The sequence below is a fragment of the Podarcis bocagei genome, assembly GCF_964188305.1.
Source record: "Podarcis bocagei genome assembly, chromosome: 6".
Lineage (NCBI taxonomy): Eukaryota > Metazoa > Chordata > Lepidosauria > Squamata > Lacertidae > Podarcis > Podarcis bocagei.
The window spans coordinates 42,851,556-42,879,555 of NC_138130.1; the positions used below are offsets into that span (position 1 = coordinate 42,851,556).

Genomic DNA, 28,000 nt, shown 5'->3' on the forward strand with positions numbered 1-28,000 from the left:
CTAGACAGAAAGTTATGAAGCATAATGTGCAGGCAACCTCCTAAATGTGGGTCATCAACCTGACAGAGGCAGAGGGCCTATAATAATGTTTCTTCTAACTCTGCAACACAGAGCACTTGTGGAGTTGAAAGGCCCCATCCACTTTCAACTCCAGCTGGCTATGATGCTAACTGCTCCCCTTAATTGCTGAAGGAAGGGTTTTCCTGGGCAGCTGCTGTGGGTCAATATTAGAGAGGAGAGGAAAAAGTAGGATAGTTGCAGTCTCTCTGGATTTTTGGAAGATGTGAGGATGCAGGAAGCAGTAAGGCTTTTTCCTGATTAATCCAATTGTAGGGGGGGTTTTTTGAGGGGGGAGGTGGAAAGCACTCGTTTCAGAGGCATCATGATCACCACCCTTTCTTCCTGTCTGGCCCATGGCAGGGATAGACCCCAGATTGTTTGGGGAGGTGAGGGGAGCACAGTACAAAGGCAGAAACAGGGTCAACATCATCTCATTTTGACAAAATCTTGTTTAATTAGGTGAAGGAACAGGGGCACCCCAAAGAGCTGTGCACAGCACCCCACGGACCATAAATCCACTATTGGGAGGATAAGGTAGGTAACGTGCATGTGACGTGCTGGAATGTAGTTTATATAAACAGAAGGCTGAAGTTGCAAACCTGTGCCCATTTACCTGGAAGCAAGTCCCATATACTCTTGCTCCTGAGTAAATATGCATAGAGCAGCGCTGCAAGGCTGAAATCCTAAACACAGGGAGCACCTTCACCCAGCACGGCATTATCAGTTTATTTAACAAGCCTATGAGGCTGGAGGCGACACAGTAAGTTTCATGACTGAGTAGGCATTTGAGCAAGGAATTCTTGTCCCAGCCCAGCCACTGCACCAGGTTGGTTCAAAGCAGGCCTTTATCTCAACTAAACATGCTTTAACGTTATGTTGCATATGAGTAGCAATTCCGAGCCTCATATGCTAGAGCGCCAGGGCTTCTCTTGGGAAATATAGTTCCAAGGACAAGGCCCTAGCCTACGCCCACATTGTCGACACCGTCACAAAACTACGATTCCCAGGATCCATTGGAAACCTCAATCGGGGTAGCTGTTGATTGGCCCGGCACTGTGCCAATCAGCGCGCAGGAAAATGAACCGGGCTGCTCCGCCACTAGCCAAATCAGGTTCAACGGTGGGCGGACGCGAAAGAAGGGGCTTTATTGGATTCCTTGCTTTTGATTGACGTGGGCAAGTTACTGTACTTTAAAAATGAACGTGTTCAGAAGAGAACCAAGAACTAACTTAGTTGGTCTTTAAGGTGCTACAGGAAGGAATTTTTTTATTGTGTTCAGAAGAGCTCAGCACCTCCGGCATTCCTAGGAAGCGCTAAATTTAAAAGAACTGCTTCCTTGAAAGAATAATAATAAGCAACGTCACTTTCTTTTATTGTAAATCAGATGGATAATTAATTCCCTTTTGCTCCCTCTGCAAATTCATTTCTCAACCCGCAACATGATCCAGGCACGCGCACGCCCTCGAGCAAGAGGGCGCCGTTTCCCTTTGTTTCCGGGGCAGCAGCCCGGTAAAATGTTATTTTGGAACCTGCACTTCGGGTTCGTGGAGTCCAATCTTAAAGAAACAGAAAAGACGCTAGGAGTCAGTGACTGTTTTTTTGTCTTTGTCTGACAGCTGCTGTGCTTTTAAAATGCCCCACGACGAGTCCCGGCAGGCAAAAATAAAAATCAGCCGATCTAAAGATGGCAAATGCTCCCCCTTTTAATAATTGATGTGCCTTAGACCTGTAGATTTTAAATATTTAGCTAATAATCTCCTAACAAAACCCCTTTTTGCTCATTTGACATCACAGATTGAGGGGGATGATGATGATGATTAAATGCCCAGCAGATAGAAATTTATCAGGTTTAGCCTCCTCGCCACTATATTTTGACAACGGAGCGGTTATTCCTGCTGCATTTCTGCCTGTGACACACCCTGAAAGCATGCAAACTCCTTAAATCCACTCTCCAGTATAGAACTAGGCATAGCTTGTAATATCCTGGGCGAGGGGCAACAAAAAGGCGACGATTTGTTCCTTTGTTATTTTACTTTCGTCACGCGGCTTTTAAAGTCAAGAGCCTCACCGGGGACTATCCCAAAATGTATGAACAGGGCAAAGAAAAGAGCAGAACAATCAACCTTTATATAGATTTTATATACAGTACTGTATATTAGTTATGCTTCCCTCGCACAGGGAGAATTCCACCACTTGCAAATGGGAACCCGAAGTGTTGATAGACGTGCTTAGGAGGGCAATGTGAAGCTCAGCACGCGGCACGTGTTTTCCGGGTGCTGCATCCGGAAGCCTCCTGCTCAAGAAATGTGCTTGGTGCACGGTGGTTCCGTGTGACGCTTTGTTCCGGAGTGTAAAGGGATAAATTTTTTTGCTTGGCTCGTTTTGCTGGTTTCGTGTCGTTTCTGCTGCTGACATGATCCCGATGCCCGTGGTGGTTTGCGTGCTGGGGGGCTGGTGTGCCGTATACCTGGCCGACACCGCATTGAAGGTGAGAGGGGCGCTTTCCCAGCCTCGGTTGTTAGAGAAGGAATTTTTATGGGAATTGTAGAACGATACTTAACTTGCTTAAGGCTAGAGAAAGAGGAAACTGTATGGATGGTGCAAATATAGGACTATAGTGGCATCCCGAACGATTGCAATACGCCTTCCTTCCCATAATCTAAAGTCTAGATTTTGCACGCACACACTCGAATGCCTCCGTGCACACGCTCCGTCACTAGGGGGCGTGTAATGCGGGAGTTGCTGAAATGAAAGGCGATGTACGGATATAGGAGTGATTCTTCCAATTTCTCCCGCGACAGAGCCCTTAACTGCTGCAAGAAGGCCAGGCAGAAATTCAGCAGGTGCAGCTGTCCAGTGCCTTTCCTGTTCAATGCTTGCCTGTCGTGCAGCTTATAGAGGCACAAGAGAAATAAGACTGATTGTTTAAGTTTTGGGATACGCTCCTTTTCCTACAGATGAAGTCCCGGTCCACCATGCTTTTGCATTTTTACCCACCATGCCTCTCTTCACACGGAGTCGGGAGTCTGTATCCAAGCTCCCTGTTTCTGCCATAGCTGTCAACTTTTCCCTTTTCTTGCGAAGAATTCTATTCGGAATAAGGGAATTTCCCTTTAAAAAAGGGAAACGTTGACAGCTATGGTTTACACCCATTGTGCACAGGAAGCAGAGCTGCACAGGGGCCTATCCATAGTCTATATACACTGGATTTTGTTTTGTTTGTGGTGTACAGACCACACAGATGCCTATGCATGTTGAGGATTTAGGTGTGTAGGTAGAGGGAGACAGATGTTGTACTCCATGTCTGCATAGGATGTATACACACAGCATGAGAGCCAGTGTGGTATAACAGTTAGTGTGCCGGACTATGACCTGGGAGACCAGGGTTCAAATCCCCACCCAGCCATGAAGCTTACTGGGTGACCTTAGCCAGTCACTAAGCTCTCAGCCTAATTTACTGCGCAGGGTTGTTGTAAAGATGAACTCCTTGAAAGAAAAGGTGATACATATATGTAATAGATAAATAAAATAAGTGATACTAGTAGCACATTGTAGTAAATGATTCTGTGATTTGCTGTTAACTCTTGGACTCTAGCAGTTATTGATTTTTCTATCTTTTAAGAAGTGTGTCTTGTCTTCTTTTTGAAAAGTTATGTTTTTGACTTTAATTTTGGAAGTGAGTTTCATAGATGGGGTGTGTGACACCATATTTATATGTGTGTCTGACTCCCCACACCGCCGCATTGGCTTAGGTTCAACGTATGTTAGACTAAAGCTAATGATGTGTAAAATTGTACAGCTGCGTCTGTCCATGAGCTCTAAGGGTATACAGCTGTAACTGTTGTTTGTTTTTACCTGACCTAAAGAACAGCCCATCCTTGGAGTGGGAGAGTACAAACAGAGCTAAGAAATGCAACATGGACAGCAGGGGGACAAATCAGCACAAAATAAAATGTGAAGGCTGCAATAGAGGTGCCTGAAATACTCCTGTGAAATATCTTCTATGTCTCACTGTTTTTTCCTTCTGTTACAGTCATCTTCCTCCCTGAAGACATCTTACGAAGACTGGCTCACATACTATGGTCTAACCATCTCTCCGTTTCACATGCGATGGCAGACTGCGCTCTTCAACCGCCTGTTTTACAACTGGGGAAGATGGAAGCCCAGACTTCTTTATCTATGGTATTGTTTTAGAACTATAATTCAGGCTTTAGTGAGACAATTACTGGAAATTCTTTTGTATCCTGCTAGTAATAACAGTTACCATTCTGAGACTGATTGCTTACACAATATTTTATAGCTAAATAGAATAGCCTTTTGTTTTAGACTTGAATAGCCTTTTTATGTGTGTATGTGACTTGTTGCACATGCAATAGATGCATGCTGGTGGTACTGAAGACTTAGGAGTGATAAGGCAGTTGCCCTGTAAAATGGGATGGTACACCTCAGGCCCGGGGGCCAAATGCACTTCTGCAAGTCCCTCTATCTGGTCTTTGGGACACACACCTTTCTGAGCTCTGTTTTACATCATGAGCTCTGCTTTACATCTTCCTGGAGTGTTTTTGCTTGGCTGGAATGTGTTCTGGTACTCTGATAATGCTTCTTGCTTGTCTAGATGGAGGCTAGAGAGTGTGAAGAAACTAGATTAGTGTAGAAAGGTAAAACTTCACATGTGTTGTTCTGTCCAGTCTCCCTGCACCCCACAAGCTTGGCCAGAAGGGAAATGCGACCTTTGGGCTAAGAAGATTCCACACCCCTGTGGCTAAATAATGAATGTACTGGTTGGGCTTGTCAAATTGGTCTTGGCATCTGATGTGGAGGATGGAAGCAGGGCTTCAGTTCCCACTAGTGTGCTCTCATTGGTGTTTGGGCAGTTCCAACAAAGCATCATCACAGTTTAGGAGTCCACTACTGAGATTATAAGGGACGCGGGTGGCGCTGTGGGTAAAACCTCAGTGCCTAGGACTTGCTGATCGTAAGGTCGGTGGTTCGAATCCCCGCGGCGGGGTGAGCTCCCGTCGTTTGGTCCCAGCTCCTGCCAACCTAGCAGTTCGAAAGCACCCCTAAGTGCAAGTAGATAAATAGGGACCGCTTTATAGCGGGAAGGTAAACGGCATTTCCGTGTGTGGCGCTGGTGCTGGCTCGCCAGATGCAGCTTCGTCACGCTGGCCACGTGACCCCGAAGTGTCTTCGGACAGTGCCGGCTCCTGGCCTCTTGAGCGAGATAAGCGTGCAACCCTAGAGTCGGTCACGACTGGCCCTGTCGGGCAGGGGTACCTTTTACTGAGATTATATTATGACACCATTTCTGCCTTCATTTCAGGTTTAGTGCGGGAATGTTTTTTGGCATAGCTGCTATGTTTGGTTCTGTTATTCTCCTCGGGAAGACACTGATGCAGACACTCTCTCAGATGCTAAGCGAAGCGCCTGCCGGCCAGAATGATCAGATGCTGCAAGTTGTGGTGAGTTTTATTGCTCTACTTACAATTTAAGCATTGGACTGTAATCTTAAACCAATACCTCCAAAGAAGGCATTTCCTATTCAATAGAGGGTGTCTCCAAACCTAGCATTGTAAAATACATATATAATTTTACTTAAAACTGTTTCTAGATCACCTTGCCAAGGTGGCCTTTAATAGCTGAAAATACAATGTGAATCAAACACAGAATTAAGAATAGTAGTCCAGAGTGGGGAGCACTTTATTCAACAAGGGCAATCCTTAAAAATAAAATAAAATAAAGGCACTAGCAATGATGCAAAGCTGAGCACCTGTGGAGAGGACCGTACCACAATTTTGGAGTAGCTGATGTAAAGGCCCTACCTTTATGTGTCCAAATGCATCCCTTTCAAATAATTTATGTACATTCTTATTTATGTACATGCCACCTTATACGTACCTATATGAGCATAAGTCCCATTCAACCCAGTGGGGCTTACCTCTGGGTAGACATGTATAGAACTGTAAGGTTGCTTGTGGAGTTACTAAGACATGGGAATTAAGGATACACTCCATATGTTGTCTTATTTGCCATCACAACAAGTATGAAACACTACAATGAATGCTGAATGATAAAATAGGAGCTACATTTTTTACGACTATGCCTTCTACCAGGACATGTTTCACAGATGAAATGTGATTTTCTGTGGTCTTGTGGAGTTACCACTTGGCTTGAGGAAAAGCACATTCTTGCCGTTTTATGAGAGAGGCCTGCTCAGAACTGATGGAGAGCACCATGCTTTTGGCAAGCTTCAAACAACCACTGTGAGGTTTGCTGGTAGGCCAAAGCAGTAGATTTTGTTGGGCCCAGCCTTCTCTGCAGGCTTGAAATTCGGAATGGCACAATTCTGTTTTAGGGTAAGGAACTAACTGGAGAATGCTTGGATGTTTATTATTATAGGCTTCCTGTAGTTTCCACATAGACAGAGCCAGTGATGTAGCATGAGAACCAGTGTGGTATAATGGATAAAGTTCAGGAATTGGGACAGGAAGCCCTGGGCTGGAGTTAGTGACATTGAGCCCTATCCCCACCATATATCCATATAACCTACCTCACAGGATTTTTGTGAGGATAAAAGTGGGGTAACTTGCACATAAGCTTCCCTGAGCTCCTTGAAGAGAAAGGTGGGACATAAGGACCTGTCTTTGCCTTGCTTGCTATCCTGTATCTTCTTGTGTCTTGTGAAAACAGGTGCCGGGTGTAAATCTTCCCATCAGCCAGCTGTCCTATTTCTTCACAGCTATCCTGATCAGCGGCGTCATACATGAAGTTGGCCACGGGGTGGCAGCTATCCGGTAATGCAATCCACTTTTTTCTTAACTTTGTGGCGAGAAACGTTTCTGGAGGATTTAATTACGTGTGAATATGATACCATGTGAGCTTATAGTGAGCATTTACTTAGCCTACCTTCAACCAAAATGAGATTCAGCAAGGGGATGAGGTGACGGAGACCTGCAGTCTTTGAAATTAGTTTCAGAGGTGGATATCCACAAGCTTCCTTTTTCCAAACATCCTTGGGACACTTGTGTAAAGCCTTCAGTACAGTTAATCCCAATTGCTCCTAGTAGGCCTTGAAGCTTCATGAGGTAAATTGGAAAGAAGACCAGTCATTGTGTGGACAGGTGCAGTGAAGGATGGCAGCCCAAACTCTGCAGAGCCAGCTTCTGGCTGTTTTCTTGTTCAGCTTTCAACGCCTGCTGTGAGCCTGACAGGACAGGGATTGCTTCTGCTATTAATAAAAGGGGATCTTCTTCAATCACACCTCTTAGCTCTCAGGTTCTCAGCAGCCTCCTTATTCTTTCTGCCACCCCTTTTACCTTATTGACCCATTTAAAGTTGTTCTTCCACCTTTCTGTCTTAAAATCCACCCTCTGTCCAGAGAGTTGGTGCAGAGACTGAGCTGTGAAGTCTCTTGTTCAACACTTGCCTCTGCCTTGAGATTACTAGGCAAGCTGCACTTTCTCATGTACAACATTATAATACTAACGTACCTTACAGGGCTGTTGTAAGGACTGGAAGGCTGCCTATTAATTTATTTGGTATGTTTCTATCCCACCTTTCCATACATCTTTTCTTCACGGTAACCCTGTGAGATAGGCTAGGCTGAGAGACTGTTGCCCAGTGAGCTTGATGGCAGACTTAGGATTTGAACCCTGCTCTCCCAAGTTCTAGTCCAACACTCAGACCACAGCACTACACAGGCTACTGGACCAGGTTCAAGCTGTTAATATTAGCTTACAAGGCCCTATAGAATTCAGGGTCGGGTTACCTGAGAGAACACTTTCTCCCATAGACAATTGTAGGGTCACTGCAATCAAGATGTGCCACATCTTGCAGGTGTCCAGATGGCAACAACCAGGAAGAGAGCCTATTTAGTGGTGGCACCCATACTCTGGAATCAGCTCTCCCAGAATGCATCAACTATTACAGTTTTGATGCATGTTGAAGACCTTTTTGTTTTCATGGGCTTTTTGCTTACTGCTATGGTTTTTATGTTTATCTGGCTACTGATTGTTTTCTAATTTTAATCATAATTGCATATTTGTTTGTATTTCTTATGACTGTACGCCGCCTGGAAAACCTTGCCTGACAGGCAGTATACAAATATTTTTAATAAATAATTGATTCAGTGCTGCAAATTTGTTTTATTCCCTTTTCTTTTAGAGAGCAGGTTCGATTCAACGGATTTGGAATCTTTATATTTATTGTTTATCCAGGGGCATTTGTTGATCTGTTCACCACCCACTTGCAACTCATTTCCCCAATCCAGCAGCTGAGAATATTTTGTGCAGGTAAAATAACTTTCCCTTTTGTTAACGTATAACATAAATTGTGCTGTGTGTTCCTTAGAACATTTCGGTGTTGCAGATGGAATCTGGAAGTGCCTGGCAGAGCACTGGAGGATGAGTTGTTTAGTTATCACATAAGCCTATAGCCTTGGAGCTGTTCAAAGCCTTTTGGAGCTCATAAATCTCTAGATTGGGCTGTGTACTCACATTCCTTCAAGCTCAATACATCGGGGTCTGTAACTGAAGGTACTGGAGTTGTCAACAACACATGCATCTTAGCACTACAAGAACAATCATGCCAGCAATGGGTTGTTGTTTAAGAAAAGCAGGCAGATGTATAGTGGAATACAATCTGTCTTGCTAATTGAAATAGACTGTTAAGAGCAAAAATTGTGTGTTGGGATGGCTTCAAATGGAAAATAAGATGGCTCAATCACCCATTTAATTTGAGCGTTCATGGATATTTTGCTTACGAGCAAGAGGATTAGCGTTCTGGCTAAATTTATGTGCCAATTTAGTTTTAAGCCAGATGTGATTTAAAACACTCTAAGGAGAAGAATATTATTATTAAAGCCAGCTAGTAATGGAAATGTAGACAAACCCTTAGCTACACGATTATAAACAGGCTGGTTTGTTTTACTTTCTTCACGGCAACTCAAAGCCTCAAGGAAATCCGAAGAAATGAAAACTGGGATTGAAGTGCAAGGATGATGTAAAAACACATTCATAGCAAGCATCTGTCATCAGGTTTAATTACTTTTGGCTTCTGCAATAACTTGTTGGTTGAAATGTGAAATAAGAATTACACCTCCGGTCAGGCAAAATGTTCTATGAAAAAGAAAGACATGCCAAAGTGGTATGTGGGTTTGGCTGCGTTGACAGTTCACAATTCACGTCCAGGGTGTGGGGTGGGGTGATGATGTGGAGACTTGCCCCTTCATAAAGGCTTTTCTCTTTTCTTTTGCAGAGCTATATTTGCAAAAGGAAATTACTGAGCAATCTCCCCCCCCCCCCATAGAGCAAGGATGGCTAACCCCTGGCTTTTCAGATCATCTGCAGGAGCGTCATTAGTCATGTCCTGAGCTGTCAAGGCTCATTTGACAATAACATCAAACTGAAACTTTAATGGCCCAGTCCTGTGGAATACTCTGCCAATAGAGATTTGGCAGGTGCCTTGTGTGCCAACTTCCCCAATGAAACTTTTCTATTATGTCAGGAGATTAAGAATGTATCTTTCCGGGACTTCCAGGGTGGCGCCACCGGCAATGGCGGACTCCCTCTGAACTGGAGGGACTGGCTCCGCGGTAAACAGCGTCTTCTCCGCTACGGCGAAGCGGGGACCCTTTTAAAATCACAGGCGGATGAAGCCTGTGACTGTGGGACTCGGCAGGCACCTCTAGCGCCCCCCCCCCAATCCGCTAAGGAACCCACTAACGGGCTCCGAAGTGAGGAGGGGGAAGCGGCGCGGTGCTGTGAGTCAATCGCTATTTCTGTGGAGCGAAGCCGCATAGCTGTTGCCGGAGAGCGCTGCCTTTTTCCTGGGACAATTTGGACTCTAAAATAAGCACCTGTGAGTACCTAGAGTTTGAACAATTGGATATCAAACAAAGATTTGTGAGCAGGACAGAATCGGACTTTAAAAAATTTAACTTGAATTTGGTATGGAACGGAAAGGGCTAAACAGGAAGTCACCCTTCCGTTCTTTTGTAAACAACAAAGCAAAGGCAATTTAAACTAGAGTTTAGAAAATCATCTTTAAAAGATTGGATTTCAACATTTTAAATTGTGAACTTTTTTTTTTGGACTCTTTGAAGTGATTTTAAAGGGAAGTAATTTTCCTCCGTCCTGACCCTGGAGCGGGGTGTCAGGACTGACGTGGAAGTTCATTGACCAAAAACAACTGCTTTTTGACAGATAGTTAAAAGAAGAGAAATTTTGCGATTCCACTGCTCCCTTTCACATTTTAAAGGAATACATATGGACAAAGTATCTCAAAAAAGGAAATTCTGTAGCAAGAATAAACATAAGTCTTCCCCCTAGGGGAAGCTTGTGAAATTGTAACTAACTCCAGGGAACCGACAGCTGTTACAGAATAACCGTGGGAACAAGTACGTGACCTTGTAGGACAATGCATTCAGAAGCCTTGTTGTGTGCTTTTTACAAAACAAATGCTCTACTGGAAGAATTACATGAAAAGGTGAACTGGATGGTGACTTCGACTAGAAATCTTCAACAGGCAGTGGAACATTTTGACCAGACAGTGGGAAAACATATGGAGCCCACTCAGGATTTAAACCAGGAGTGTGTTTTGATAGAACAGGAGGTTGTGGCATTAAATCAGGAGTGTGTTTTGACAGAACAGACCCAACAGGAGTATGATCCTTTGGATTAGACAAATGAATTTGGAAAAAGCCAGATCTGGAAAGGAAAAGCTTGGTGTGGTTTGGAAATGGGGGGCTGGATTGACCCCCCTATGTTGGGATGTCTGGACTTTTTAAATATGGTAATGGGCTGTGAAATGTTTGGGACTATGGGGGCTCTCAATTTTGGAGGGCCCTTGAAACATGCTTTTAAAGTCTACATGGAATGCAGCGACGAATACGGAAAAGGGTCTGATCTGTCGAGAAGGGTTTAAAACATTGTCAAGTTGGAGCAACCACGAGCAAGAGACATTGTCAAGCTGGAGTTACCACGAGCAGGAGATAAGGGAAATTACAGCTACAAATATGAAGAAGAGACGCGGAAGGGCCATGGAAGTGACTTGAGGGCCTCGGACATAAGGCTACCAGGTTAATGGGCTAGTCTGAGGAGAATAAGGACTGACAAACCCGGAACCAGGAGGAAGGGACGTTGGAAAAAAAATTGGATTTGTTTGTTTGTTTCTTTTTTTTCTTATTACTAGAATGTTTTATAAAGTTGATGAATGATAGAAAAAATGTTGGAAGAAATTACCTGGCTTTAGTAAAGATGCTTAATGAATTATGAAAGAATATTATGATTATAAGAAGCTGGTAAGGTTAAGACTTAAGTTTTAAATTTTAAGGTTTATTCTTATAGAAGGATAAGATCAAAATAGTCTAGGGTAATGTAATGACAGAATTTTATGAAACATGGAATGGAAAGGATTTGCTGGGATAATTAATAACCAGGATACAAAGGAAGGGAGGAGGAGGAAGTCTAAGAAAGAAGGTTATGACAGTTAAGGGTCTGAAAACAATGAATTTGTTTTTAAATGTTTTTAAAGGTTAGGGTTTTTTGTATTTTTGTCACTTTTTTGTTTTATTTTTATTGAATTTTCCCCCCTTCTTTTTTCTTCTTTTTTACACAGTGGGAAGGGGTTTGCTTTTTTATTTTTATTTTTACTCTGTTAATTATTTTTACTCTTTGTACTCCCTTTTGATTCTACTTTGTTTGTTTTTCTTTTTGTAATATATTGAAAACTTTAATAAATATCTTATAAAAAAAAGAATGTATCTTTCCATAGTAGCTAATTTCTGATTTTAACTTTTTAATTTGGTTTTTATTGCATACCTTTGTGTATAATTGTTGTAAACCTCTCTGGGTTGTTTTTTTTTATGAATGGTGGTAAATGTTTTGGACCACAACTCCTGTCATCCCTTAAAATTGGCTGTGCTGACTTGAGCTGATGGGAGTTGGAGCCCAGCAACACCTGCCGGCCATAAGTTAGTCACCTCTGATGTAGAGCCTTACTGCTTCTATATAACTTCTGCTATGGCAATTTTAGCACAGTTACTTGAAAGCAAGCCCAGTTGAAACTGGTAATAGTGATAAAGCACTTAGCAGTTACTTATATCTGTTTTCATTTTTTTGCAGTAATATGTATATATTAATTCTTACTTACGTGGACAATCTTGTAAAGTAGGATAGTATTGCCCTCTTCAATTACAGATGGGGACTCAGGCTAAAGGTTTGTGACTTGGATGAGGTGAGAGTTGAACCAATAGTCTTCTGGCTCACACTCCTGGCTGCTACATGAATCCAGCTCTCAAACAGACACTTATGTCCAAATAATAGTGTGCAGGGTGGTCTAGCAACATGTGACCCTTCTGTATTTGTGCTTCTTGTGTGGCTGGATCAGTTGAGTCTGAAGGAACTAGCTATGGCACCCAAAAGCTATGAAAGCGTACTCTTTATTGCGAGTCCTTGCTATGTCTCCCATCCTTCTGAACAGTGTTCTGCTGACATACTGTGAATCGTGTGATCGCTTTTCAAAGGTTAGCTTAGGTCTGTTCAGTATTCATTCAGACTTCAATCTTGCCTATGGGATCCCTTTCACAGATCCCACCTATCTCATTGCAGCAATGGCCCCTTTGTGTTTGAGGCTGGATTGGTTCCCATTCATTATTTATCCTTGTGCGCTGCTGCTCTGTCCATTGTTTATTAAGAGTGATGCGGCGTTTGCCTTGGAAGTTCTGCCAGGTACAGCCTTAGTCAGGGCTGGCACATTACAGCGCAGTCTTAACCACATCTACCCAGACTTTATCCTTATTGCATTGAATGGACAATACCCCCATGTAAGTGGGGTTTGGATTGTGTTGCCTTTGTCTTTGAGATCTTAATTTTAAAACTTTCCATCTTGACGTATAACTTGTATGGTTTATTCTTCTCCACTTAACAGTTTGTCACTGTAGTAAATTTAGAAGCCAGTTCTAATAAATTAAGATTCTGTTTTATCTGTTGTTCGTTGTATCAGTAGCCAGTGTGGGTTTTTTTTCTTAACACATACGCTCCTTCTGTCTTTATAGGAGTCTGGCATAACTTTGTGCTTGGAGTTGCAAGTCTTGTGGTCCTCTTCTTCCTGCCAGCTATTCTTTTCCCATTTTATTACACTGGTGCTGGGGCACTCGTCACTGAACTCACAGAGGTAAGAATCATGAATAACTCAGTATTTAGAAAGAGTCCTCCATAATCTATTAAGTCAAGCCCTGAAGTTCTTTCACTCCTCCCCAAAAGTGTTTGTGCTAGGAAACTTGATTTTTTTGGTGCTGCTGCTTCATGGAGCCCTGGGGCTGGGTGAAATTGCTCATCCCTGTTCCATAATATGGTACTAATTGCTAAATTTTCCATGTTAATTGACCCATTCAAAGTACTCCTTGTCCTAGAGCCAGAAAGGATATGCTGTTGCCACTGGAGCTTCTGTAGAAAATTTGTAGCACCACTAATGATAAGTCCCGATTCAAAGACTATGGACTAGTAGTAGACAGCACAGTGAGACTGCCTCTGGCCAAATTGACCTTGCATACTGGGATGGGCAGGGGCCCGTTGATGGCGCAAATTCATTCATGTAATGAAACAATAAAGATTGGGAGATAATCATAGAATCTGGAGTTGGAAAGGATCATAAGGGTCATCTAGTCCAACCCCCTGCAATGCGGGAATCTTTTGCCCCACGTGGGGCTCGAACCTACAACTCCGAGATTAAGAGTCTCATGCTCTACCAGCTGAGCTATAATAAATCAGAAGTAATCATAATTGAAGCAAAGGGCCTGAAAAAGAAGCTCCCAGACAGAAATAGATACACATACATTTCAGTGCAGTCATCGTCACAAGGAAATTTGTCCTTGGCCTAATTTTAAAAAGTTTATTGTTGATACAGCACTTTAGAAAGTTGCTGTGCTTCTTCTTGAAGGCAGGAAATTGTCAAGGTGGGTTTCTTTGGGTCCTTTTGGAGACAGATGGCAGCAAAATGAACCCCAGAATTGACATTTTCACATTAAGGCACTTGGCTAACTGAGATGCATTGATTGCACTGTCTCAACTTTTGTCAAAACTTTTAATTTTTCTTCATATCTTGCGTGATAGCAATTCATGAAATCCAAAGTGTGTATTGACTGTGGTCTGCACACAGCCATAGTCCTATTTTATTCTGTTTTTAGGGAATATTATTTGTTCCCCCTCCCATTAGAGATGTTATTCCTTCTGTATTTTGGAAGAACGGCAAGAGACGGAGAGATCCAGGCACTATTTGGGACAAGCGTGCCTACAGGTTTTACAGCTTAATGTTATATTGCACTTAGGATTCTCCTGCTAATGGGCCCAGAGGGCTTTTTGTTGGTGACCTTGTCACCAGTCTGCAAGACTGCTCAGTTCATAGTGTGGAGGACTGGAATTCCTGCCTGGGAAAGATCTCTCTGAAGCCACAAACAGGCTATTGCATAAAGACATCAGTGCTACAACAGCTAAGCTACCCATCTAGAGGTATAGTCATTTCTATGTTGTTGGTTGTTGTTGTTGTTATTAGTCATTTTAAGGATGGTAAAAACAAGGCCTTTGGCCATTTCCCCCCTGTTATATCTGACGCTTTAGTTTTGATGGCTGTCTTGGAATTTGTATTAGGGTATGGGGGTTTATGGCAATATTTTAATCTTGTGATCAGGGCTGGAATGGGGATTGTTATATATTTTAATACTATTGTGATGTTGAATTTGTTAGCCACCAGGTTCTATTGAAAATTGGTTTTGGAAATATTTAAGTATCTAAACAAATGCCTGTGCATATATCTTGCCTGCCTAGTACATTCTTTCTGTGGCTGCCTGCTTAAGATGGATCAAAGCCAGATAACAAATAGATGAGTAACCCAGTCATGTGGTTTTAGTTTCTGCAGTGCAAACCTGACAACGGAAGAGTAGCCTAGCCTTGGCGAATGGGGTAGATGCACCTCCCTTTCTCCTGCTCAACATTGGGACATTACTACTGTTGAATAAGGATGTGGCCTTGTAGAGCTGTTTCTAAATTCATAGGCTTCCTAAGTAGCTGATAGGATACTTCATAAAGGGCTATTTCTGGGCTCTTTACACCCCTCATCTGTGCCATCATATTCTCAAAACAGCAGTGATGTTGAAGTCCATCTAAGTGGGTGAACACAATTTGTGGTGGCACAAATTTCGCCCTTTAAGCTGTCTTAGCAGGAGCATCTTATAACTTTGGGCTATGAGGCTAAGTACACTTCTTACACTGCACAAAATAACATTTCACTACTTATTAGTTATCCAATATCTCCATCACTTCTTTTTCTTTTCTGATGTAGCATCGTGCCAGTTAGAAAATGACAAGAGGGTGTTCCCCATCTCCACCCATCTCTTGTCCTGTATCCATAAGTTGGCTCCTTGAGTTCCTAGGATTTATATATTTTTATGTCTGTGGTGAAAAATGTATAAACTTAAATGACAGTTTTTCATTATGCTACTGTTATTAATAGCTTTGAGATTCTCCTCAGGCCAAAAAAGATCAGCATGAAACATGAATCTAAATAAATAGAGCCTTTGGGGTTTAAATATTTTGTAGCTGTGCATGTAAAAATACTCAGCAGGCAAATCTGTTACCAACATCATATGTCTATTTAATTTGTATTGATAAATGTAATTCGATTTAGCTATGGCTATACCTACAACTTTGTTGCAAACATAGGTTAGTTTTCAGCCAACTTGTCTGTCCATGTGTGTTTGCTAATAAGCCTTAGTAACTGTAATTTTGCAAGGGTTCTGGTTATAACCATTTACAGATCCTTTGCCCTTGTTCAGAATAACAGATCCAAAGGCTCTTGTATGCATCAGTATTAATTCAGCTGAATACTTTAGACTACAGAGAGAGCTTCAAAGACAAAGGCTCAAGTGGGTTTATTCAGCATGATCCCCAAACTTGGTTTGAGTACCCTTGACAGTATCTAGATCAGGCATAGGCAAACTCCGGAGCCCTCCAGATGTTTGGGACTACAATTTCCATCATCCCTAGCTAACAGGACCAATGGGATGATGGGAATTGTAGTCCCAAACATCTGGAGGGGCGGAGTTTACCTATGCCTGATCTAGATGTTCCAATTGAACTGTATTCTTTTCTGTTCAAAAAAACCTTCACAAAAGTATATGGGAGAAATAACTCCACCATGATTTGATGGCAACATTTCTCACTAAAGCATGAAGCCATCACAGGGAACTGTGCCTTCTCTGAAGGATAGTGGTGGCCATTGAGTCTTTTGTTTCTTTCGCTCGGGAGTACAAATCTAGGAAGCTGTGATTTCTGAAAATCTAATAATGAGTTGTGTTTCTCTTTAGGTTTTAAAAGACTTGACGGCACTGTTGAATGTTGTAGCAACAACAGCCTCACAGACGTCTGCTTTTCATACAGTAATAACTTAAACGGTCAGTCGGTAAGTTAGCTGTGCAAACTGTCAGATCCAAACATCAATATATATGGTTGACAGGCACCACAAGGTTTGTTTTGAAATGTTGGAGTTGGGCTCTTAAACTGAACTTGGCATATTAATCCAGTTGTAAACATATTATCCTCATAACACAATCTGTGTACTTGAGAAACAGAAATAAGGAAGTTGAGCAGTCATGTTTCTTCTGTTTACATAACCATTTGAATCCTTTCCTGCATGCAAGCAAATTGCAGTGACCTCATGACACACATGTTTAAGGCCTGAGCTAAGAGAGCTAAACTGGCAGCCATTTAACTAAATTTAAGGGTGGGTACTGGTTTTGAGGGGACGCGGGTGGCCTAGGGCCTAGGGCTTGCCAATCAGAAGGTCAGTGGTTCAAATCCCCGCGACGGGGTGAGCTCCCATTGCTCAGTCCCAGCTCCTGCCCACCTAGCAGTTCAAAAACACGTCAAAGTGCAAGTAGATAAATAGGTATCCCTGTGGCGGGAAGGTAAACACCATTTCCGTGCGCTGCTCTGGTTCACCAGAAGCGGCTTAGTCATGCTGGCCACATGACCCGGAAGCTGTACGCCAGCTTCCTCGGCCAATAAAATGAAATGAGTGCCGCAACCCCAGAGTCGTCCGTGACTAACGGTCATAGGTCTCTTTACATTTACCTTACTGGTTTTGAAGGTCCTAAGCAGCTTGTGGCCAGGTTTCTAGAGGGAAAGCCTTTTTCCATATTGTCCAGTGCAGCAGCTGTGGCCTGCAAAAAAAGTCCTATTAACCACCTCACAGTCTGCCATGCCCATAATTACAGTGTTATAGAGTGATTACTTTCTCCACGGTGATAATTACTTTCTAGAACAATTCCTTGTGGAGACCTGGCAGGCTCTAACTGTTGTATGTTTCTGCCAACAATGGAAAATACCTGTTTTACCTGGTTTCACTTGGCCTGGTTACTCTGATCAATATTTTTAACTTTGTTTTATTGCAATATTTTGTTGCTGGGAGTTGTGTGTGTGTGTGTGTTTCTAAACTACCTTGGCATTTCTTTTTAAAATGAAAGATAGTCCATAAATTATTTTAATAAGTAATGTTAAGAAGATCATGTATGCCTATGGGGCTGTAGTTTGGAGCAAGTGGTGATAAAAGGGATATCCATGTCAAAACTAGAATAACTGGTTCACAGCCATTCCCTGAAGTCCAGAAGACACATGCAGTGAAAAGTGCTTGTGAATGTGCACATGAAGTGACTCCCTTAAGGGGAAAAGTTTCAACATTTGGGACTTTTCACTTTAGAGAAAAGGAAAGAGGCGACATGATAGAAGTTTATAAAATTACACATGGCAGGGAGAAAGTGGATAGGAAAAAAGCTTTTCTCTCTCTCATAACGTTAGAACTCATGGACATCCAATTAGCTGAAAGTTGGAAGATTCAGAACATATAAAAGCAATTATTCACACAGCACATAGTTAAAACTATGGAACTTACTCTGACAGAATGCAGTGATTGCCACAAACTTGGGTGGGTTTGGAAAAGGATTGTACAGATTCATGCAGGAGAAGGCTATCAATTGCTACTAACGAGTTATGATGGCTATTCTCTGCCTCCAAGGTCAGAGGGAGCAATGCTTCTGAACAGCAGTTGCTGGAAGTGACAGGAGAGGGCTCTTGTACTCAAATCCCGCTTGCTGGTTTTCCACAGGCATCTGGTTGGCCACTGTGAGAACAGGATGCTGGGCTAGATGGGCCATTGGCCTGATCCAGCAAGCTCTTCTTCCACTGTTATAGTCTCTACCTGAATGTTTATGTAACATCCCAGGTCCAGTATGCCTGTCTGCCAGCACGGAAAGCTATTGAGGCCAGCCAACTTTGCCGAACCAATACGGATTGCCGGAGGGAGTTTGTTCCAAGTTTGTGTGTGACGCCTTCTCTGGAAAACCAAACTAGGCTTATCCGAGTGAAACATCCACCTCAGGTGGATATGCTGTTTGTTGGGCACCCGCTGCATCTCCAGTATACAGGTTGGTATGATTTTGCAGGGAGATTATAAACAAAGGTGCGCTAACTAAACTTCATAGGAAATTTGTTGGCAAGTTGCTGGTGTAGCTTCCATTGAATTCAGCCATCCCCCCCCCCCCTTTAGCAGTTCTTTATCTGTGTGATATGTCGATGGCTCTTGAGCCTGTTTTCTGAGTAAGACTCGAAACTGCACTCACCTCTTCCTTCCTCCCCTTGAGCAGTTGCAGTAAGTGAAGTAATTGGAAGGGACCTCAAGGGTCATCTAGCCCAAACCCCTGCTTCATGTGTTTAAAAAAACTTAACCTAGATGTGGCAAGATGGAAAAGATTTAAAGTTCTCTAAACTTTAAAGATATTGGACTTTATTTTGTAAGCATGCCTTTCATACCTGTTGATTCAATCTTTTTTATACTTGGGGATGCGTAAACAGATAATTGGGCCTAGGTAGGTGGTATGGTTCAGGTATCTGAAAATATTGCTACCAGATCTTTAGATATGCCCATATCACACTTCCATTTGATTTCCACAGGCTGTCTAAGTTTAACATGCTGTCATTTATTTAAACTAATATCTTTACCCATGACAGGGCCTTCTTGGTGGTGGTTCTTTACTTCTGGAATGCCCTCCCTGGTGAGGGGCATCTGTCTCCCTCGTTATTAATTTCAGGGGGAATTTTAAAACAATTCACCCAGGCTGAAAGATACTGTTCCTGGCAAAGCTGAAATCATTAGCTGGGAAAATACATTATTGTTTTTAGTTGTTCTTAATGCTCTTAAAAATGTTTTTTATATACTTTGTATTTAATTGTGTTGCTTTGCTGCCTTGTTGTTTGCCACCTTGGGCTCCCTTGGGAGGAAGCAGGGATCTAGAAGAAGGAGAGAGCCCTGATTCTGGCAGCAAATCATGTTTTTAATCAGACTTCTCTGAATGCTTAAAGTTTGTACCTTTGGGCTTAAAAACAAATTTCAAAGAGCAGGGATAATCCTCTCAACAATGTAGATTATTCCTCTTCCTACTTTTACCTTCCTTACCATTCCTAGCTTGAAGTTAAGCTCTGACACCAAACAATTGAGTTGGAATGGAATCCATTTCCTGTTTGTTGCTGCCTTTTCTGCTGTCATAATTGCGTCTGTGGTACTTCAAATAAGAATATTTGCTTTATAGACTTTGATAATAAGAAGTACAATTGCTCAATTGTAAAGTAGCCACAAGCACATCATATGCTTAGGCCTAATGTTCTCATAAAATAGAGCTCATTAATGTATGACTACATTGGCAATAGTATAGGAGAACAAAAGCTATATTTGTCATGAATGCTCAGAAATGAGAGATGTTTGTATTCTGCCAAAATGTTCTTCACTTTCGTAGGCTTGTAAAACTTTCTTTTTTGTTATTCTTTAAAGTGAGTCTCAGCAGTTTTATACCTCGACACAGCTTCCTCAGTATCGATCTGCCTGTGGTAATGGAAACATTTTGCAAGTATCCTTTGTTATTTGTGTCAGCTTTTCTAGAGAAGACACTGCAAATATCTCTGATACAGAAAAGGACTTTTGAGGACCAAAACAATTTGATTTTTCAAAAAAGAGATTGCTCTTATCTAGGTTGTGCAGATTTAGTTTAGAATTAAAGCTTATTACATTTATACATTGCTTTCCAGGTATGTGAAATATAGTGTTAGATTTTCAGATTCTAATCCTAGCACTTCTGTCCTGTTTTCTAATGTTCCTTTCACACTGCAGTACCTGTTACTTTATTGAACTAAGGATTTGTTACCGGTGTTGTGCTATATTCTGTTTATACCAGTGGTTGTGGTGAGGCGCGACAACAAACATCACTACCCTCCAACCCTATCCTCACATGCATTCCTCTGGTCCCCACGATACCCCCATCCAAAGAGCAAGAAAGGATTGTTTGCCAGTATATCACCTCAATTTTTGTCCCCTTCTATGATTTTCTGGGTTAAAGGGGCTGCAAATGGATTACTTCTGGAACCAATTAACGCAGAAATGAGTGCTGAACTTCTGCTAGTTCCCACTAGATTTCTAGAATTGGCTTTTATGTTGTGCGAAAGCTCAAATATAACATGGAAATTAGAAGTTAGGGGAACATCAGGGCAATGGAATAAACTGCTGTGCGAATGCAACCTAAGAAAATCCTGAGGTGATGTATTCAATGGTTTAAGGGCTGAGAGCCATTGGCAAGTTAAAGATGCTTTAGCTCGACCATTGAATCATAGAATCATAGAATCATAGAGTTGGAAGAGACCACAAGGGCCATCGAGTCCAACCCCCTGCCAAGCAGGAAACACCATCAGAGCACTCCTGACATATGGTTGTCAAGCCTCTGCTTAAAGACCTCCAAAGTAGGAGACTCCACCACACTCCTTGGCAGCAAATTCCACTGTCGAACAGCTCTTACTGTCAGGAAGTTCTTCCTAATGTTTAGGTGGAATCTTCTTTCTTGTAGTTTGGATCCATTGCTCCGTGTCCGCTTCTCTGGAGCAGCAGAAAACAACCTTTCTCCCTCCTCTATGTGACATCCTTTTATATATTTGAACATGGCTATCATATCACCCCTTAACCTCCTCTTCTCCAGGCTAAACATGCCCAGCTCCCTTAGCCGTTCCTCATAAGGCATCGTTTCCAGGCCTTTGACCATTTTGGTTGCCCTCCTCTGGACACGTTCCAGTTTGTCAGTGTCCTTCTTGAATTGTGGTGCCCAGAACTGGACACAGTACTCCAGGTGTGGTCTGACCAGAGCAGAATACAGTGGCACTATTACTTCCCTTGATCTAGATGCTATACTCCTATTGATGCAGCCCAGAATTGCATTGGCTTTTTTAGCTGCCGCGTCACACTGTTGGCTCATGTCAAGTTTGTGGTCAACCAAGACTCCTAGATCCTTTTCACATGTACTGCTCTCAAGCCAGGTGTCACCCATCTTGTATTTGTGCCTCTCATTTTTTTTGCCCAAGTGCAATACTTTACATTTCTCCCTGTTAAAATTCATTTTGTTTGTTTTTGCCCAGTTCTCTAATCTGTCAAGGTCGTTTTGAAGTGTGATCCTGTCCTCTGGGGTGTTAGCCACCCCTCCCAGTTTGGTGTCATCTGCAAATTTGATCAGGATGCCCTTGAGTCCATCATCCAAGTCGTTGATAAAGATGTTAAATAAGACCGGGCCCAAGACAGAACCCTGTGGCACCCCACTAGTCACTCTTCTCCAGGATGAAGAGGAACCATTGATGAGCACCCTTTGGGTTCGGTCAGTCAGCCAGTTACAAATCCACTGAGTGGTAGCAGAGTCAAGACCGCATTTTACCAGCTTCTTTACAAGAATATCATGGGGCACCTTGTCAAATGCCTTACTGAAATCAAGGTAGGCTATATCCACTGAGTTCCCTTCATCTACCAGGCTTGTAATTCTGTCAAAAAATGAGATCAGGTTAGTCTGACATGACTTATTTTTCAGAAATCCATGCTGACTATTGGTGATCACAGCATTCCTTTCTAGGTGCTCACAGACTGTTTGCTTAATGATCTTCTCCAGAATCTTCCCTGCTATTGATGTCAGACTGACTGGGCGGTAATTATTTGGGTCCTCTCTTTTCCCCTTTTTGAAAATAGGGACAACATTTGCCCTCCTCCAGTCTGCCGGGACTTCGCCTGTTCTCCAGGATTTCTCGAAGATGACTGCCAGTGGTTCTGAGATCACATCTGCCAGTTCTTTTAATACTCTTGGATGCAGTTCATCTGGCCCTGGAGACTTGAATACATCTAAACTAGCCAAATATTCTTGTACTGTCTCCTTAGTTATTCTGGGCTGTGTTTCCTTTGCAGAATCATTTGCTCCAAATTCTTCAGGTCGGGCATTGTTTTCTTTATCGGAGAAGACTGAGGCAAAGAAGGCATTGAGGAGTTCAGCCCTTTCTGTGTCCCCTGTTTGCATTTCACGATCTTCTCCTCTGAGTGACCCCACTGTTTCTTTGTTCTTCCTTTTGCTACGAACATACCCATAAAAGCCTTTTTTGTTGCTTTTAACCTCTCTAGCAAGCCTGAGTTCATTCTGTGCTTTAGCTTTTTTGACTTTGTGTCTACACGTGCTGGCTATTTGTTTGAATTCCTCTTTGGTGGTTTCCCCCCTTTTCCATTTTTTGTACACATCCTTTTTTAATCTTAATTCAGTTAAAAGTTCTTTAGATAGCCACCCTGGCTTCTTTAGGCACCTTCCATGTTTCCGTCTCATTGGTATTGCCTGACGTTGTGCTTTTACTATCTCCCTCTTAACAAACTCCCAGCCATCATGAACTCCCTTTCCTTTTAGTATTGCTGTCCATGGGATCTCACCCAGCACTTCCCTAAGTTTTATGAAGTCGGCTTTCTTAAAGTCAAGAAATTGAGTCCTAGTATGCTTGGCTGCTCCTTTCCGCTGTATAGTAAACTTCAGAAGAGCATGATCACTCGCGCCTAATGATCCTTCCACTTCTACCCCACTAACCAGGTCATCAACATTGGTTAGGACCAGATCTAAAATGGCTGTTCCTCTTGTTGCTTCTCCCACTTTCTGGACAATGAAGTTGTCTGCAAGGCCAGTGAGGAATCTGTTTGACCTTATGCTCTTGGCTGAGTTTGACGTCCAACAAATATCCGGGTAATTGAAGTCCCCCATTACTACTATCTCCCTTCCTTTTGCATGCTTGGCCATCTGTTCCAGGAAGGCATCATCTATGTCCTCCGTTTGGCTTGGGGATCTATAGTAAACTCCCACAATGAGGTCTCTGTTATTCTTCTCTCCCTTAATTTTGACCCAAATGCTCTCACATTGGCTTTGAGGTTCTAAATCTTGGATCTCTTCACAGGTATACACATCCCTGACATATAACGCCACTCCTCCTCCTTTCTTGTCTGGTCTGTTTCTCTGAAATAGATTGTATCCCCCCATTATTACATTCCAATCGTGGGACTTATCCCACCAGGTTTCAGTGATGCCTATTATGTCATATTTAGTTTGCTGTACCAAGAGCTCAAGCTCATCTTGTTTATTTCCCATGCTTTGCGCATTAGTGTACAGACATTGAAGTCCATTAATCATTCCCCCGTGTCTCTTATTTAAGGATTTTTTCCTCCCACCACTAGGTCCGCGTGCTGTTTGCTCCATTTGGTCTATGACATTTGGATGATCATCTTCATTAATTGATAGACTCCTACCTTCAGGAGCACTGTCTCCCTCCCCCACATTAGTCAGTTTAAAGCCCTCCTGATGAGGTTTCTGAGATTTTTGGCAAAAACATTCCTCCCAACCGTTGTGAGGTGCAGCCCATCACTTGCCAGAAGTCCATCTTCAAGAAACTGCAGTCCGTGATCTAAGAATCCAAACCGTTCCTGTTTACACCATTTGCGAAGCCAGCTGTTCACTTCCACTATTTTCCCCTCTCTCCCTGGGCCACGTCGTTCAACTGGGAGGACAGACGAGATGACAATTTGTGCATTTAGTTGCTTCAATTTCCTGCCGAGAGCCTCGTAGTCTCTTTTGATCTTCTGGAGGCTATTGCTTGCAGTGTCATTGGTTCCCACATGAACCAAGAGGAAGGGGTATTTGTCAGTGGGTTTTATGATTCCTTGCAGTCGTTCAGTTACATCTTGGATCTTAGCCCCGGGGAGGAGTAAGGCGAGTCCTGCAACTCTGTGCACTGCCTTGTCTTTTTACCATGCTGTAGCAGTGCTCAGTCAAGTAGGGGAACCTGAGGCCCTCCAGATGTTGTTGGACTCCAACTCCCATCATTCCTGACCATTGTCCATGCTGGAGCTCATGGGAATTGGAGTCTGATAGCACCTGCAGGGCTACAGCTCCCCATCACTGCTCTAGCTGCTTTAACTGTGTTGAAGCTGAAGGCTTTCTAAGATTTGACTAAATAATTTGTATATTCATAACTCCCTTAGAAAGGCTGTATCTGTGATGGATAGGCCTGTAGGATGCAAGACACTGCCAAGTCCAGCAGTCTTTCATGCCTATGCTAAATAATGCTTGTGGCTGACAGGTGTAACAAATTATACCCATTAACGTGTTTCACTGCAGTTTGCAAATGAGTACCATACTGTGAGCAATATATAAATTTCTCTACATGAATAGGAATGGTATATAGGTTTGGCTGTAAATTAAGTGATGGCCATTTGTTCTTTTGAGGATTATAACTGTGGCATGGAATAGAAATGGTGTGGCCAAACTTCAGCTTTTGGTTTATTTGGATCGGTCTCCCAAGTTAGAAGCACACCCTCATCTATCCTTAAAACAGGGTTCCCCAAACTTGGGTCTCCAGCTGTTTTTGGATTACAGTGCACATTGTCCCTGCCCACTGGCCCTGCTAGCTAGGGATGATGGGAGCTGTAGTCCACAAACAGCTGGAGACCCAAGTTTGGGGAACCCTGCTCTAGGATGTATGAAATGTGGAATTAGAAATACATACACAGAAGTGAGAGTAGAAATGTTGATGTGATAATAGAGCACGTGTGTGCATAAAGCAAGGATAAGGCATGGCTAATCTTTTCATGAAACGGCATACATGGAGGATGGCAGTGAAACCACCTCATTCCTGTAGCCAAATCTTTAAACTTGCAGTGTTTTCTTGCTGCAATGAGTTTGCGTTTTCCGCTGAGCTCCAATTCAGTAAGTAAGCTGGTCTGGGGGGGTGGGGTGGGGTGGAAATCAAATCTTTTAAAATGGAGTGCAGCAATATGAGGGCAGGTTTTCTTCCTCTCTGCCATGTGCGCTTTTCTATGCGAAGAATACAGCACTCCCAGTTTACATGTAAACGGTACAGATATATATACCATATTTTTTGCTCTATAAGACTCACTTTTTCCCTCCTAAAAAGTAAGGGGAAATGTGTGTGCGTCTTATGGAGCGAATGCAGGCTGCGCAGCTATCCCAGAAGCCAGAACAGCAAGAGGGATTGCTGCTTTCGCTGCGCAGCGATCCCTCTTGTTGTTCTGGTTTCTGAGATTCAGAATATTTTTTTCTTGTTTTCCTCCTCCAAAAACTAGGTGTGTCTTATGGTCTGGTACGTCATATAGAGCGAAAAATACAGTAAGTGGCACAGATACATGACTCCACTGCTTCTTCCTGCCACAGATACTCTGTGCCCACTGCATATGCTCCATCCTCACTGAGCCTTTTGGGTTTCCTTCTCACTTAGAAAAAAATTCTAACATCTGCAGTCCTTGAGAACCCCCCCCCCCAACCCTATTATAATGCCCTCTCATTTGTACAGGGTGCCATTTTGGTTACCTAAGGATTGGCACTTGGGAAATGCAGTTGATAGTATATACCAGGTGTGTGGAACCTTTGATCCTCCAGTTCCCATCATTCCTGGCCATTGGCCTTGCTTGCAAGTTGCAATTCATAACATCTGGAGGGCCAGAGTTTCCACAAAACTGGTATATATAATCGCTAAGCTTCTAACTTAAGAACAAGGGGAACAAGGTAGGAGAGTGGGGAAGTTAGACTATAGAGCAAGAGTTTTGAAGGTCATTTGGAAAAAAACCAAACCAGTGCATTGATGTTAAGGCAGCATGCTATATCAAAGGAATATTAAAATACAATGTTTGGTGGCACTTCCTGGGTTTTTATGTGTTTCATTACCAGTCTTTCTCTAATGTGGACAATACAATTCATGTTAAAACAGTTGTGTGGTGAAATACTGTGTTTCCAAGGTTTAGACTATATCTTACATTTAAAATATAAAAATGCAATCTTGTTTATTCCCCTTAACCAATTTTAACCAGGTATCTGATTTCCCTCTCTGGAGCGCTGGCTGTAATCAACGCAGTCCCTTGCTTTGCTTTGGATGGCCAGTGGATATTAAACTCTTTCCTGGAAGCTACTCTTAGCACGCTGGTTGTTGAAAAACAAAACAGGGAGCTAATTGGCTTTTTAATTTTGCTCTCTGGCAGCACACTTTTAGCTGCCAATGTAGCGTTAGGACTTTGGGTGGTGACAGCCCGATAGCACATTTTTTGTTCATTTTGACATCTGATAATTTATACTAGGCACATGGGAACTAGCGAAATTGTTTTTGTGTGTGTGTGTGCCCGCGCATCCATGTGTGTGTGTTTGGACAAGAAGACAATAAGCAGCTTCAATCAAATTATGGCACAAGAAAGATTACTTTCCTGTGAGCTGTAAGTAATTCAGGACTGGACGGTTGTGATCTTAAAGATTAAATTATTTCTTCTTCAATCATTTGTGAAAACTTTATTGGAAAGGCGGAAGAGTTAGACTTGGCTTATTTAGATGTCATAGCAAGCTCCTGTGCGCTGAAAAACTTGCTCTTCCAAAATAAGGGGACAGGAATAATGTTGAGTTCATTATCCTAGCCATCACTACAAGCTGTTATTAGGAGCTAGAAATGTTTGTGATAAATGCTGAACCCTTCTTTTATGCTTAAAATACATGGTCTGCACTCTATACATGCAGGATTTTTGTGGGTCTAGATAGGCATTTTCCTTTGTTTGCATGGGAATATTTTTTCCCCTAGATGAGAGGGGAAGTTCTGCACTGCATTCTCATTCTCTTATTTTCTGTTTAAACTGCATCAATATGTTGATTATTCAAAATATCTTTTTAAAGGTTCCCACCCCCTTATTATTTTATATTTGCATTTTTAAAATGTTCACTTTAAGCAGATGATTTTACCATGATCCTCGATTTTATCATAGCCTATATTGATCTGAGAAAAATAATGGTATGTTTATGTGTTTTTAATAATTGGTTGGAAGTCTTTTTGAATGTGTCACGGCATAGAAGCAGGATATCAATTTAAATATAAAAATTATGATGTGTCATTGCTAATTTATACTTCATTGTAAAAATCTGTATCAGATGGAAAAGTACTGTTTGATATTCAGAGAGAATGTACATAATTTAGGCTCACTTACTTAATAAGGAGTAAGTCCATTAAGCTGAATGAGACTTCATTTTGAGTAGATGTGCTTAAGATCAAACTGCACAATGAATACTTTGCTGGTTTCTTTAAGTGACCAATCCTACTTTTAAGATTTCAGATGCATACAGAGTTAACATGTTTATTTCTATGTAATGATCTGATTGTGATGAATGTAACCATATAATTAAATGCCTACCTTTCTCTGGGTTTACAAAAATAAACTTTTTTGTTTAGTTAGAAACTCCATTACACAACAGCTATACATTGGCTTTACAGAAATGTTGCAAATCTATAGACCTCAATATTTATAGTTCTATGGCTGGAAAAGTGGACCTAGAAGGTCAAACATTGAATTTCCCAGACCACAGTCCAACACAGATTAGAATGGTTTCAGTAGGCTTATGCGTATCATATTTTTGAGTTGGATTGCAGCCCAGTGAATTTATGAGCTTGGGGGCTGACACAAACTATTCACCTTCTAACTTGCTTCTCCCAGAAAAACAAAATTGGAGTGAATTCTAAGGTGGATA

At 42.2% G+C, this 28,000-nt stretch overlaps 1 protein-coding gene across 3 annotated transcripts; it reads left to right on the forward strand.

Moving 5' to 3' along the window:
* Nucleotides 1-27,716, forward strand: MBTPS2 (membrane bound transcription factor peptidase, site 2). Of its 3 annotated transcripts, XM_081199457.1 has the most exons (12): nucleotides 1-301; nucleotides 520-594; nucleotides 4,094-4,242; nucleotides 5,384-5,522; nucleotides 6,751-6,854; nucleotides 8,224-8,351; nucleotides 13,115-13,233; nucleotides 14,387-14,567; nucleotides 16,421-16,515; nucleotides 18,334-18,535; nucleotides 19,936-20,011; nucleotides 26,311-27,716. In XM_081199457.1, the coding sequence occupies exons 3-12, from the start codon at nucleotides 4,166-4,168 to the stop codon at nucleotides 26,531-26,533; spliced, it is 1,344 nt and encodes a 447-aa protein (XP_081055583.1). In that variant the 5' UTR covers nucleotides 1-301; nucleotides 520-594; nucleotides 4,094-4,165; the 3' UTR covers nucleotides 26,534-27,716. The 3 variants fall into 3 exon arrangements, with proteins under 3 accessions (XP_081055583.1, XP_081055582.1, XP_081055584.1); XM_081199456.1 differs by lacking the exons at nucleotides 1-301; nucleotides 520-594 and adding an exon at nucleotides 2,240-2,548; XM_081199458.1 differs by lacking the exons at nucleotides 1-301; nucleotides 520-594 and adding an exon at nucleotides 2,800-2,903.
* Nucleotides 27,717-28,000: the final 284 nt, after the last annotated feature.